The sequence below is a fragment of the Aquarana catesbeiana genome, linkage group LG11 (assembly GCF_042186555.1).
Source record: "Aquarana catesbeiana isolate 2022-GZ linkage group LG11, ASM4218655v1, whole genome shotgun sequence".
NCBI lineage: Eukaryota > Metazoa > Chordata > Amphibia > Anura > Ranidae > Aquarana > Aquarana catesbeiana.
In genome coordinates this window covers 229,354,286-229,367,213 of record NC_133334.1, presented here as the reverse complement: position 1 = coordinate 229,367,213, position 12,928 = coordinate 229,354,286, and the positions used below count along the sequence as shown (strand labels likewise).

At 45.4% G+C, this 12,928-nt stretch overlaps 1 protein-coding gene across 1 annotated transcript in view; it reads left to right on the top strand.

The window, feature by feature from the left end:
- Positions 1-12,698, top strand: part of PRMT7 (protein arginine methyltransferase 7) — a 102,169-nt gene extending 89,471 nt beyond the window's left edge. Inside the window, exon 18 of the mRNA XM_073605460.1 lies at positions 9,705-12,698. Coding sequence (XP_073461561.1) covers positions 9,705-9,869 — 165 coding nt within the window. The 3' untranslated portion in view covers positions 9,870-12,698. The remainder of the gene's footprint in view (positions 1-9,704) is intronic.
- The last annotated feature ends 230 nt before the right edge of the window (positions 12,699-12,928 follow it).

Below are 12,928 nucleotides of genomic sequence, written 5' to 3'. Positions count from 1 at the left end.
TGATTTGTTCCCCTTAAAGTATAATTCTGGGCTATCACTAACTAATCTTAAACTTCTTCCATCCCGCTTCTAGCACTTATACTAACTACCCTGTAGTAGAAAGATGCATATACTTACCTATTTTCAGGGCACTCCTGTCTGGTGCGGTAAAGTCACGGGTGGGCTTACTAACACATATATACAGAATCCAGGAAGGGGGCTTTAAACCTGAGTGCTGCATATGTGTTTTAGAGTTTGTGCTGGGAGCATGCTCCGAGCACAGAGACGGGTCTGCCTATGACAGCCCCGGGTCTATGCTAACAATTGGGATTTGGGGAAACCGGATCCAAATCACATGATTGCTGTGAAAGCCTCTGATTGGCTATCATAGTGACCATTTACTCTGTAGCCTGCCATTGTGTTGTTCATCCTCGGTGGAGAAGAGAAAATACAGAGGAGGAGAAGATATGTTTTATCTTTTCCTCCTCTAGAGGACATTTCTGTAAAAAAACAAAAAAACCTTTAATTCATTCAATGTTAAGTATAATGTGGTAATAACCACCTATAGCTTTTTTTTTTTTTTTTTTTTTTCCCCAAAAACAACTGTTTAAAATCATTAGTGGCTGAACATGTTTGTACATTGGTAATCATGGTGATTATCCCCAAGCCCAGACCGGACTCAGAACAGAATACTACATTTATGAACAAGGTCCATATGCTGGTAACCCTAAGGTGTTTCTCGTTCAATATTTTTATTGAAATTTTGCAAAGCAAGAGATACATTGGCATATCAGACATAAAGAGACTCCTTGTTGACCAAAGAGGACAGAAGAGGTGAAAACAGAAAACTTACAAATTATCTCTTACAGTAGGAATATAGCAATAAGGCACTGGTAAGCCTGCAAAAGTGTATTTCAAAATAGCAACAATCCCTTCTTAAAACTGGGAAACTATAGCTCTCAAGATGGAAGCCAGGAGTAAAAAAGAGAAAAAAACAACCTTCAAAGATAATAAAATAATAACTAGGGAAAACATTATATCTCAGGGTATAATTGTTTCCCATATGCAGACTTTCTACTATATAAGACGTGTTAAGCAAAGTAGAGTAGACACCCTTGGGCACCAAGGGGTCGCCAGGCGGGGAGGTACAGAAAGGTCTGACCCCCCCCCCCCCCCCCGCGCGCCTGCCGCCCAGCCCAGCGGGACATTACAGCATTCTACCACAGCTGATGGTCAGCTTGAGAGAAGTTTTGACAGGGACGTCCCCCAAAGTGAGTCCCCGAGAACCACACTCCACCCCAATGGGAACACACTGTGGAGTGAGGTAGCTCGAAGATCACTCCCGGCAGGAAAACCCCGTCTAACACCCATCGGCTCCCACCGGAGGACAATCCCGCCGGGAAGTTCCCCAGGCCTTGCGCTCCCCGTGAAGGAGCCGAAAGTACCAATGACTAGTTCGGATGACCAAAAGCGAGGGACTGTTCTCAGTGCTGGGTTATTCAACATACTTTTGTGGGCATCCCGCGTGGGGCCCACGAGAAGGTGAACACCCTGTAAATCCAGAATCTGGTGTTAAAGATTGTAGGAAAGAAGAAGGAACAGAATAGAGAAGAAGAAGTGAGTAAGGAGGAGAGGAAAGGGGTGGGGTGGGGTATGAGATAATGAAGTATGGACTCGCTGGACCGCCCCCTACTTCAGTAAGTGGCCTGGGTAAAGTGGAACCCCCGACATGTGTGGCCCAAGGTTCCCAGATCCCTTCAAAACGCTGAACCGTGTCTCGCAGTTTCGCCACTGTTTGTTCTTGTGACATTATCCACAATATTTTCCGTTTGGCGGCCAAGATGGACACTGTGGGAGTTTTCCAGGCTTTTGCCAAAGTGATCTTGGCTCCCAAACACATAAAGAAGATGAGCTGTTGTGTGGACTTAGGTGTATTGTGTACTCTGCAGTTTAGCAGGATGTATGTGGGATCCTGCGGAACGTCAATCCCGGTCACCTTCCGTAAAAGGTGGAGAAATTTGTTCCAGTAGCTCCGTATGCGGGGGCATGCCCACCAAATATGAAGCATTGTGCCCATATGGCCACATCCTCTATAACAAAGAGGGGAGGCATCCGGAAAGATCTTGGAGAGCCTGGTGGTGACGTAGTACCATTTAGTGAAGACCTTAATGTTAGCTTCTATCAAAGCAATATTTAAGATACCTTTGGACGATCTGCTGAAGGCCTGAAACCACATGTCTGGATCCCACTGGATGTCCAGATCCGCTTCCCAGGAACGGGCGTATGCTGGGGTGTCTGTCCTATCTGCCAGGGAAGCATAAATAATAGCGATCCCGCCTTTTTGAGGTCCTATTGAAGAGCACCACTGCTCGTAAATCGTGGCCTTAGGGTCGCTCAGCTTGTCAGACCAGAGCGTGCGGAGGAAGTGCCTTATCTGCGAAAGTCTAAATGTTTCCGAAGAAGGCATTTTTGGTGTGTTTAGGCAATGGCTTAAGGAGATAGGACCATTAGGCGTGAGAAAATGGCCTATCCTGAAGAGGCCTTTGTTCAGCCACCAGTGAAATGCGTGTATATTCATTCCCGGGAGGAAGTCAGGATTATGAAATAGGTGTGTGAGGGGCCTTAACGGGGAGATCAAGTGTGTATTTTTATGTAATTGATCACAGAGTGCCAAGGAGTGAGACAAGGTAGGGGCTAAAATGGCCGGTCTATGTTTCGAGGGTCGCCATGCTAAAAAATCTAGAGTGTAATGTGGTGCGGCCTGCCTGTCAAGGGAGATCCAGTCCGGCCTGCAGTTTTTGGCATAGATGGCAGAAAACTGAGCAGGCTGAGCTGCCTGGTAATAAAGCCATAAGTTCGGTAGGCCTAGACCACCCTGAGTCTTAAGTCGGAACAGGATATCCCTTGCAAAGCGGTGACCTCGGTCTCCCCAGACAAATCTGACCACCCTGGATTGAAATTTTTCGATAGGATAGATTTTTTGATTGGGATAGGGAGGGAACGGAACAGGTACAATAGGGGGGGCAGAAGATTCGTTTTGACTGCGTTGAGTCTACCTAGCCAGGACAGGCCCTCCTTAGACCATTTCTGAAGGTCCGACTCTAGTGAGCGGAACATGGGGGGGTAGTTGGCCGTGAATAAATCACCAACGCTTTTAGTCAGCCTTATGCCCAGGTAGGTCATTGAGTCTGCTGCCCACATGAAGGGAAAATGTTGTTTGAGTTGATTGAGAAGTGGAGCATGGACCGAGACGTTGAGGGCTATTGATTTAGTAACATTCACCTGAAGCCCCGAGACGGTACCAAAGTCACGGAGAAGGCGGAAGACATTTGGGGCAGATATAAGGGGAGCAGTCAAGAACAATAACATGTCATCGGCAAAGAGGGCACACTTGTGTTCCTCGAGTCCACCGAGTTTAACCCCTTTTTATGTTCTCATTTGTTCTTATGGCTATGGCCAGCGTTTCAATCGCTATAGCGAAAATTAAAGGCAAGAGAGGGCAACCCTGTCTAGTCCCTCTGAGAATGTCAAAGGACTGGGAGTAGTGACCCATTAATTGTACCTGTGCTGAGGGTGATTAGTATAGTGCACGTATTATAGTAAGAAACCCGTCCCCGAACCCCCAGCGTTCCAGAATGTTGAAAAGATAGGGCCATGACACCGAGTCAAAGGCCTTCTGCAGATCCAGTGACAACAGGAAACCCTCTTGAGTGGCGCCTCCATCCCACTGAGTCTGCAGAAGGGAAATCAAATCAATTGCTCTTTGGACCTGGTCCTGACCCTGTCTCACCGGAATGAAGCCCACCTGGTCTCTGTGAATGTAACTTGCTATGAAGTTAGACATCCTATTAGCGAGAATTTTTGTCATAATTTTGAGATCGTTATTGATTAACGAGATGGGGCGGTAGCTACCCACCTCGCTAGGATCTTTACCCTGTTTGGGAATGACCGATATAAAAGCTGCGTTCAAATCACTTGAGAGGGGGGCTCTATCCCTGAGGGAGTTGAAGAACCGGGCCATGTAGGGAGCTAACTTTGGGCCAAACTTCTTGTAATAAAAAAACGAGAACTTGTCCGGGCCAGGAGCTGAGGACGGTTTCAAAGATTTAATGACAGCCAAAATTTCTTCTGATGAGAAGGGAGCGTCGAGAAGCTCTCGATGCAGTTGCTGCAGGCGAGGTAGGTCAATATCCCGGAGGAACAGCTCTCTGGCCTTGGATTGAGTGTGAGGGGGCCTCTCATAAAGGTGTGAGTAGAAATCACGGAATGATTCCATAATGCTCGCTGGATTCTGTGTTAGGTTGCCTGTTGTGGTACGAATTTTGGGGAATGCCGAGGTGCGAACCCATGGGTTCAGTTTGGCCGCAAGCTTGGAGCCTGTCTTATCTGATTGGTAGTAGAAACGTGCCCCCGACCACCTCAAGTGTTTCTCAGCTGAAGTGGTGAGAGAAAGATTAAGTTTCACTCGGGCCGAGTCAAGTTTGGCCAGGTTGTCAGGCGTGGGATTCTGTTTATGTCTCTTACTCACCAGGCGAAAGTCCTCGGTGAGTTGTGAGACTTCTGCCCTGCTCTCCTTCTTGAGTTGAGAGGAGAGTTGTAAGAGCCTACCCCGCATCACCGCCTTGTGTGCTGCCTAAAAAAAACCCCTGGAGAAGTAGGCTCCGTGTCGTTTTCACGGAAATAATCCGGTAAAGCTGTTTCTAGGATTTTGAAATGTATTGGGTTACTCAGGATGGTTTCGTTGAGGCGCCATCTAAAGGGTCCCTTCTCAACCATCCCTCCCTTTAGCCTCAGTGTCATTATAGAGTGGTCGGACAGCGGCGTGTTATAGATTTTGGAGACTACCACCCTCGGGATTACGTGTGTTGGGACAAAGATGTGATCTATCCTAGAGAAGGTATGGTGGGGGGCGGAATAGTACGTATAATCTCTCGAATGGGGATTCGTTTTCATCCAGATATCAATCAGGCCGAAGGATTGGATGGTCTGAGCTACAGGAAGACTGCGTTTAGGGGGCCGTTTGGAGCTCGGTTTCCGGGGGTCAGATTTGTCTGAGTAATAGTCGAATGGGATGTTAGAGTCACCCCCCACTACCACTGTGCCCACGAAGTGAGGTTTTAATATCTTCAGGGTGGCATCAAAGAATAGGTCTTGGTGCGTGTTTGGTGTATAATAAGAGACAAACGTGTAAGCCTCTCCGTTAATCGTACCGGATACTAATATGTAACAACCCTCGGAATCCATGGCGGTGTTCGAGTGAGAAAAGTGAGTTCTGTTGGAGAAGCAGACTGCCACTCCTCTCGTTTTGTTGTTGGCGTTAGCTAAATTAAACTGCGGGAAGTTTTTGTGAAGAAACTTGGGGTGGTAGGTAGCCGGGAAATGAGTCTCTTGGAGCAATACTACATCTGCCTTCAATGTATGGAGCTGTTGCAGTATTTTGCATCTTTTCACGGGGGAATTGAGACCCTGCACGTTGTGGGAAAATATCTTGAGTGTCCCGGCCTTCAGTGTGGTGTCAGACATGGGGTAGTAAAAAGTGTGGTACTATGTGCAGGGGAGTCTTACCTGATCTCATTGCTGTCCCTGTCAGATAGGTGGTGACCCCAGCAGAGTTGTAGACTTGATCTGCAATCCAGAAAAAGGGAGATCCAGCGAGACCCTGCATCTGAAGGGGAGATGAGAAGGAGGTGGGGAGGATAGGGGAAAGGAGAGTGAAGAAGAGAAAGAAGATAGCGACAGACAGAGGAGTGAAAAAAGGAGACATTAGATAGTGCATCAAATAGTAACAACCACAGCCCCCTCGGACCAGAGAGGGACCCATCCCTGCCTGGACCGGAACCCAAATGAAATGTACAGCGACCTGAGGGTCAAAAGCATCTGGGTCCGACTGAAGAACGAACGTTCGACTATCGGGGCCAGAGGGAGGCGCACTACGACCACTCCGGTCAACGCCGCCTTGTAGCACACCTATGGCGGTATATAAATAGAGCAGTCTAAGCTCTGCTTGCATTTAGTGGAAATGATCACACAGCCTAAAGGGGGGGGGGGGGGAATAAATTTAAAAAAAAATTAAACGTCTAAGGATCTGTGGGGCATGTAACCCCATAGATCATGTCGGTAAAGTGAGTTGCCATTAGAATGGCATGAGACGGGTTACCGACTCAGACCAAAAGGAAGTCCATAGACAGGTTGAGAGAAGGCTGCAGTCTTGGTCATGGAGGGAAGGATTCTTTCGATTGTTTGGGAAGTTGTTTCTGCCACACTGGAGACACGAGACTGGTAGGTGATGGTCTTTTGGATGACGAAGCTCCTCGGGACGATGACCTAGGTGGAATTTCCTGGGTTATCAAACCGAGGTGTAGGAGAAGACGTTCCCCTTCTTGGAAGGAGGAGAAGCAATACGGTTTGTTGCGGTATGAGAAATTCAGTCGCAGCGGGAAGGCCCATCTATAAGTGATCTCTTTGCCCGCCAGGACTTGCAGGAGCGGTTTCAGTGCCTAACGCTTTTGCACTGTGTAAGGGGATAGGTCTGTGAAGACGTGAATCTGTTGTCCCATGATCGTGAGTTTTTCCGCCGATCTGGAATGTTTCATCACTACTTCCTTTACCGCGTAGAAATGCGGTTTCACTATGATGTCCCTTGGGAGACCGTCGGAGCGGGGGGGTTGTAAAGCCCTGTGAGCCCTGTCCAGCTCCAAACGATGTGCCGTAATGTCAGGAATTAAACTTTTAATAAAGTCCTGGACTGCCGTGCGGGTGTCCTTTACGGTTTCAGGGAGACCTCTAATGCGGAAGTTGTAGCGTCTAGACCTGTTCTCAAGGTCGTCTATTTTAGAGGTGGCAATCTCAAGTTGGTCCTGGAGCTCCTGGATCCTAGCAGTATTTTGATTGATTTGCAGAATAGCTTGGTCAGATTTTTGTTCAATCACCTCTATCCTGACACCAATCTGCTGCATGTCAGCATGTATGGAGGCTGTAATCTGAGCTGCCGTTTGGGATAGGCCTTTTGAGAGCATCTGGGAGAATGCAGCCATCATGGAGGGAAAGTCAGTGGGGGGGAGGAAGGAGTCTCTGGCCTGTGTGTCCCATGGATCTGGGCTGTGAAGGATGTCCTGCTGAGGAGTGAGAGCTCCCCCTCCCAGTGTCCTCCCTAGTTGAGATTCTGTGGAAGCTGGTGAAAGGGCCCCAGGGAGGTCACTCACTGTGGCATCCGATGACTGGGAGGAGGGGGGAGCATCCTGGTCCTTGTCTGCAATGGAATCTGTCAGGCCAGGCAGGCCTCGTGAGGGGGCGTCCGCCATTTTGGGAGGACCGGATCGCGCTGTGGAAGTGTTCAGAGCGGCTGTTAGGTTCCTCCGTGCCGCACTGGAGGACATCTGGCTGTTGTCCGGTGTGTCCCCGGTCGGCAGAGAGTCGTGCCAGGCAGGGACGAGGGCTTAGACCGCCGCTGTGACGAGCGCTAGAACGGAGTGGCACGGAGCTCCCGGTCTAAGCGGCCATCTTGGACGCTGACGCGCATGCGCCTCTCAACCCTAAGGTGTTTCAACGTTATTTCTTTTCTTTTTTTTTTTTTTCTTCCTCAGGGGTGAGGGTCCACCACTTCTAAAATAAGTCCCACATATCTCATGCTAATTACAGATTGTAACCATCTTGGAAAACTTACATAGTTGTGCAAAAATAATTTTACCAACTGTACTATTCATAAATGCCAAATTCCAAATGACCACCTCAAAGAACCACCCTGAAAATAATGTAATGTATGGTATTATTAAATCACACCTGAATCAGTTACCATATAGCAGCGACCCCAGAGGCACCAATGGCAAGTAAAATCCAATCACAACTATGTCCTTATATTTAGTCCATTGCTTTTGGGGAACAAGGCTACTGTGCATGGAGAACCGAGAATCATTCTTATAAGGGAATGTACAACGGCTGGCCTGATTCATCAATGACAACAAAGAGATTATTCTCCACTAGTTAATCCAGAGCAAATCCTTCTATTTCTTTGATTAAACCAAAATGATCAGTCACAATATGACAAAATATATACTGGACTTAAATATTTCTACCATAAATTTCCACATGCTTTAAACAACTTCAAATTAAATCAAATCCCCAAATAGTCCCTAAAAAAGACATTTCATTATTTAAATCTTATATGGACACGTTCATCCACTAATGGATTGAAATAATTGTTTTTAGAAAAATGTGCTATACAGTTGTGCTCATAAGTTTACATACCCTGGCAGAATTTATGATTTCTTGGCCATTTTTCAGAGAATATGAATGATAACACAAAAACTTTTCTTTCACTCATGGTTAGTGTTTGGCTGAAGCCATTTATTATCAATCAACTGTGTTTACTCACTCAAATCATAATCACAACAGAAACTACCCAAATGACCCCGATCAAAAGTTTACATACCCCAGTTCTTAATACCGTGTATTGCCCCCTTTAACATCAATCACAGCTTGAAGTCTTGTGTGGTATTTGTGGATGAGACTATCTTTTCAGATGGTAAAGCTGCCCATTCCTCTTGGCAAAAAGCCTCCAGTTCTTGTAAATTCTTGGGCTGTCTTGCATGAACTGCACATTTGAGATCTCCCCAGAGTGGCTCAATGATATTGAGGTCATGAGACTGAGATGGCCACTCCAGAACTTTCCCTTTTTTCGCTGTAGCCAATGACAGGTCAACTTGGCCTTGTGTTTTGGATCATTGTCATGTTGGAATGTCCAAGTATATCCCATGCGCAGCTTCCTGGTTGATGAATGCAAATGTTCCTCCAGTATTTTTTGATAACATACTGCATTTATCTTGCCATCAATTTTAACCAAATAGCCCCTCCCCCCTCCTAGTCCCCTCAGAGCAAGTAGCTTGCAATGGGGTCACCCGAGCCACGGCTCTGCGTGTCCATTCAGACACAGAGCTGTGGCTCGGCCCCACCCTCTCTCTCCTCATTGGCTCAAGGGCTCCTGCTGCTGTCTCAGCCAGTGAGGAGGGACAGTCCCCGGAGAGCGGAGGCTCTCGTGCACATCGCTGGATTGAGATGGGGCTCAGATAAGTGTTGGGGGGCTGTTGCCCCCCAATAGAATGCTGGGAGGTAAAAAAAACTTCAGTCTACAAACACTTAATTGTAAAAAATTCTATTTTTTTTTCTATTTTAGGCTAGTTTTCCTTTCACAATAAAACAAAATCAGGAGATATCCATTACTATTTTATCAACAAGTGAAAGCCCAATTTGTCCTGGAAAAAAAAACAAGTTATAACCCACCTGGATACACGAAGTAGTTACGATGATATGTACAATTTTAATTACATTTACAGTTAAAAAACTAGGTTGGGGTCTTAAAGTCTCAGGCGGAATGTGGGAGGGATATTTTTTGGGTAGAGTAATCCATATCGGACTACCTTAATGTCTGCGTTGTCACTAGTTGTATGAGCTTTTGTCGTGCAAATGTCCGCTAACTGGCTTAATGTATCATCCTGCCTACATTCCTGTCTGTATTTTTTAAAACTGTTAAATAATATAAAAAAAGAAGAAGAAAGAAAAAATGGGTTAGGGTGTTAAGGTTTTTTTTGCCCTTGGTCATGAAGGGGTTAAACTAGTGGAATTTTTGTGTTTTTTCCTAAAATCCAGAGATCATACACAGTTTAACCAACAAGATATTGCATATTTTCTATGTTAAATAATTATTTCTTTCTCTTTTTATATTATCGCAGGGTGACTGTCGGTGGTATCCACACAGCAAACAAGGAATCTTCTTCCTAAATCATGTCCTGGAGCTGGGACCGTCTTCTACACAGACATATAGTTCTGTCTCTTATCAGTTGACTTTCAGTCCTAAACTGGGGGACATTCAAATGAGTTTTGTCCCTAACTCTTAGCACTCTTTTTTTACTTCCAAAGTGCAAAGTAACTTAAAGGGCATTTCTTCTTGAAACCGATTTTAGCATTATGAATGAAATGGTATAGATTTCAATTAATTGATGGGTCTTTATTGTTTGTCTGGGTTACTAATGCTGATATCTACTTCCACCACTGGCACTGTGAGAGGCCAATTCTGGCTTTTCAGCCAAGCTACTGTTAACAGCTGCTTAAAGAGGAATTCCACCCTTACTATCAAAAATAGAATTTTTAAATCCTAAAACATGTCCCTGTATAAAAGTTGGAAAAACCATACTTACTAGTCTATGGAGTCCAGCATTGTCTTGCTTGTAGGGAAAGTTCTCCCTACACCGCTGCTGTTCAGTGATGCCATCTTGAATTCAGATCTGGTGTATGCATAGACATGCCATAGGGATCTTTGCCAAGTCTACGGGCCTAGCAGATCCCCGTGACATGTCTGTGCAGATGCGCTGTGGACCCTACCGATAAGTTTATCGGTAGGGTCCACAGCGCATCTGCACAGACATGTCACGGGGATCTGTCACGGGGCAGAGACCCGTCTGCATTTCTGAGCGAGCATGTACAAGATCCCGTGAGCTGTCTGCTGAGATGGGTGATGTAAAAATCCCAGAAGGCAGCTTGCAGGCTTCTGCACACGTGCAGAAACACCGCAACGGATCCAGGGATGACCAGTGGCATTCCTGTGCATGCGCAGGGTCCAGGTACTTCATCCTCACCTAGGGTTACTAAAGGCTTGTTTTTCCTTTTTTGTTTTAACCACTTGAATTCCATAGGATTTACACACACCCCCCCCCCCCCCCTTCATGACCAGGCCATTTTTTGCGATACGACGCTGAGTTGTGTGGTTGTGCTACGCTGCATTTAAATAAAGTCCATGTCCTTTTTTTCCCCACAAATAGAGCTTTCTTTTGGTGGTATTTGATCACCTCTGCGTTTTTTTATTTTTTGCTCTATAAACAAAAAAGACCAACAATTAAAAAAAACAAAAAAGAATAAAAATTTTTTTACTTTTTGCTATAAAACATAAGATGTTAAGGGTTAGGGTGTTAAGGTTTTTTTTGCCCTTGGTCATGAAGGGGTTAAACTAGTGGAATTTTTGTGTTTTTTCCTAAAATCCAGAGATCATACACGGTTTAACCAACAAGATATTGCATATTTTCTATGTTAAATAATTATTTGATCACCATAAGAAAATTGAAAAAAATCTAATTTATTCATCAATTTAGGCCAATATGTATTCTGCTACATATTTTTGGTAAAAAGCGTATATAGAGTGGTTTGCGCAAAAGTTATAGCGTCTACAAACTATGGGTTATTTTTTTTTTTTGCTAGTAATGGCGGCTTATAGTGGGACTGCGATATTGCGGCAGACAAATTGGACAATAACTGACACTTTTTGACACATTTTTTGGGGACCAGTGCAACTAATACAGTGATCAGTGCTAAAAAAAATATGTACGGTCACTGTACTAATGACACTGGCTGGGAAGATGTTAACATCAGGGGTGATCAAAGGGTTAACTGTGTGCCTAGCCAGTGTTTTCTCATTGTGGGGGAGGTGCTTTTACTATGGGAAGGCATGGCTCCATATCCCTGCTTTGCAGTAACACAGGATCAATACCTTCCCTACTGACAGAACGGCAATCTGCCTTGTTTACATAGGCAGATCGCTGTTCTGCCTGTGTACTGTCTAATCGGTGGGAGCGGGTTGCCTGCGGCGTGTGCCCTAGACCCGGAAGTGTAAGATCACAAACTAGGTACGTGATCTGGCACAGAATGGCCGTCCTGCTGCAGTATATCTGGGTGGTCAGGAAGTAGTTAAAATAACAAACATGTTATACTTACCTGCTCTGTGTAATGGTTTTGTACAGAGCAGCCCCGATCCTCCTCTTCTCTGGCACCCAGCCGGCACCCCAACCCCCCCTCGCCAAGTTTCCCCACAGCAAACCTTTTGCTATGGGGACACTTGTGCATGCTCACTTCCGAGCCCTGCTCTTTGTGTCCATAAGACACACAGAGTGGGACTCAGTCCTGCCCCCCCACTCCCGCCTCACTGGTTCTGATTAACAGGAACAGGAGCCAATGGCTCCTGCTGCTGTATCTGAGCCAATGAAGAGCGAAAGACCCAAGGGAAAGTGGAACTTCCGCTTATCTGATTCCTCCCCCCCCCCGCCTCCGGTGCCACATTTGGCACCTTTCAGGGGGAGGGGGGGAGCCGGTATCTGTTTTTTACAGGTACCCTGTCCCTACTTCCGGGAAACCAGACTGCAACAAAATACGTCAGCAGATCGGCCTCCCTTCCCTTCTGCCGAGCCAGTAAGAGAGCGCAGCGGGCTTCGCATGTGCTGTGTAGGGACCCGGCCGCGAGCTTTAGAGAAAAAAAAAAAATCTTTGAAAAAAAATTGTGTTATAGGGAGGAGGGGAATGCAGTAGAGAGAAACATTTAAAAAGGGGTGCATATCCTCTTTAAGTGAATGCTCAATATTTTCCTATGCAAAATTCCTTCAGAGGGTATGATACAACTGGTGGCCTGGACACCAGTAAAGACCTGTAAAATGGAGAAATCCAATTTTGGATGGACTTGCTCTTTTAAACAGACCCATAAACATGAATTATGTCAAACTGGTTTAACAACGTTCATGGATAAGAATGTGATCATGTAGGTGAAACATTATACATTTTATCAATACAGGATATTTTTCAAATAAAGATTGCCTACAGGGAAACAGTATTCTAAAAAGACAGACCATATCAATATGTATTATGAGATTATGTAATGTATTTAATAAAATATATATTTTGCTGTGCACCGTGCTCATTTAATAGTAAAAATGTATACATGCATTGTAATTAACTATTCTCTGGATTGTAACTGTCAACCGATCATACTTAATTTTAAATGCCATTTTAATACAGCAAAAATAATAGAAAGAATTGTGCAGAACAAGAGTTCTGTCCTCAGTTGCTACGTACATGGTCAAAACTGTATAACTACGCTATTAACCACTTGCCAACCAGGCCAATTCTGACACTTATC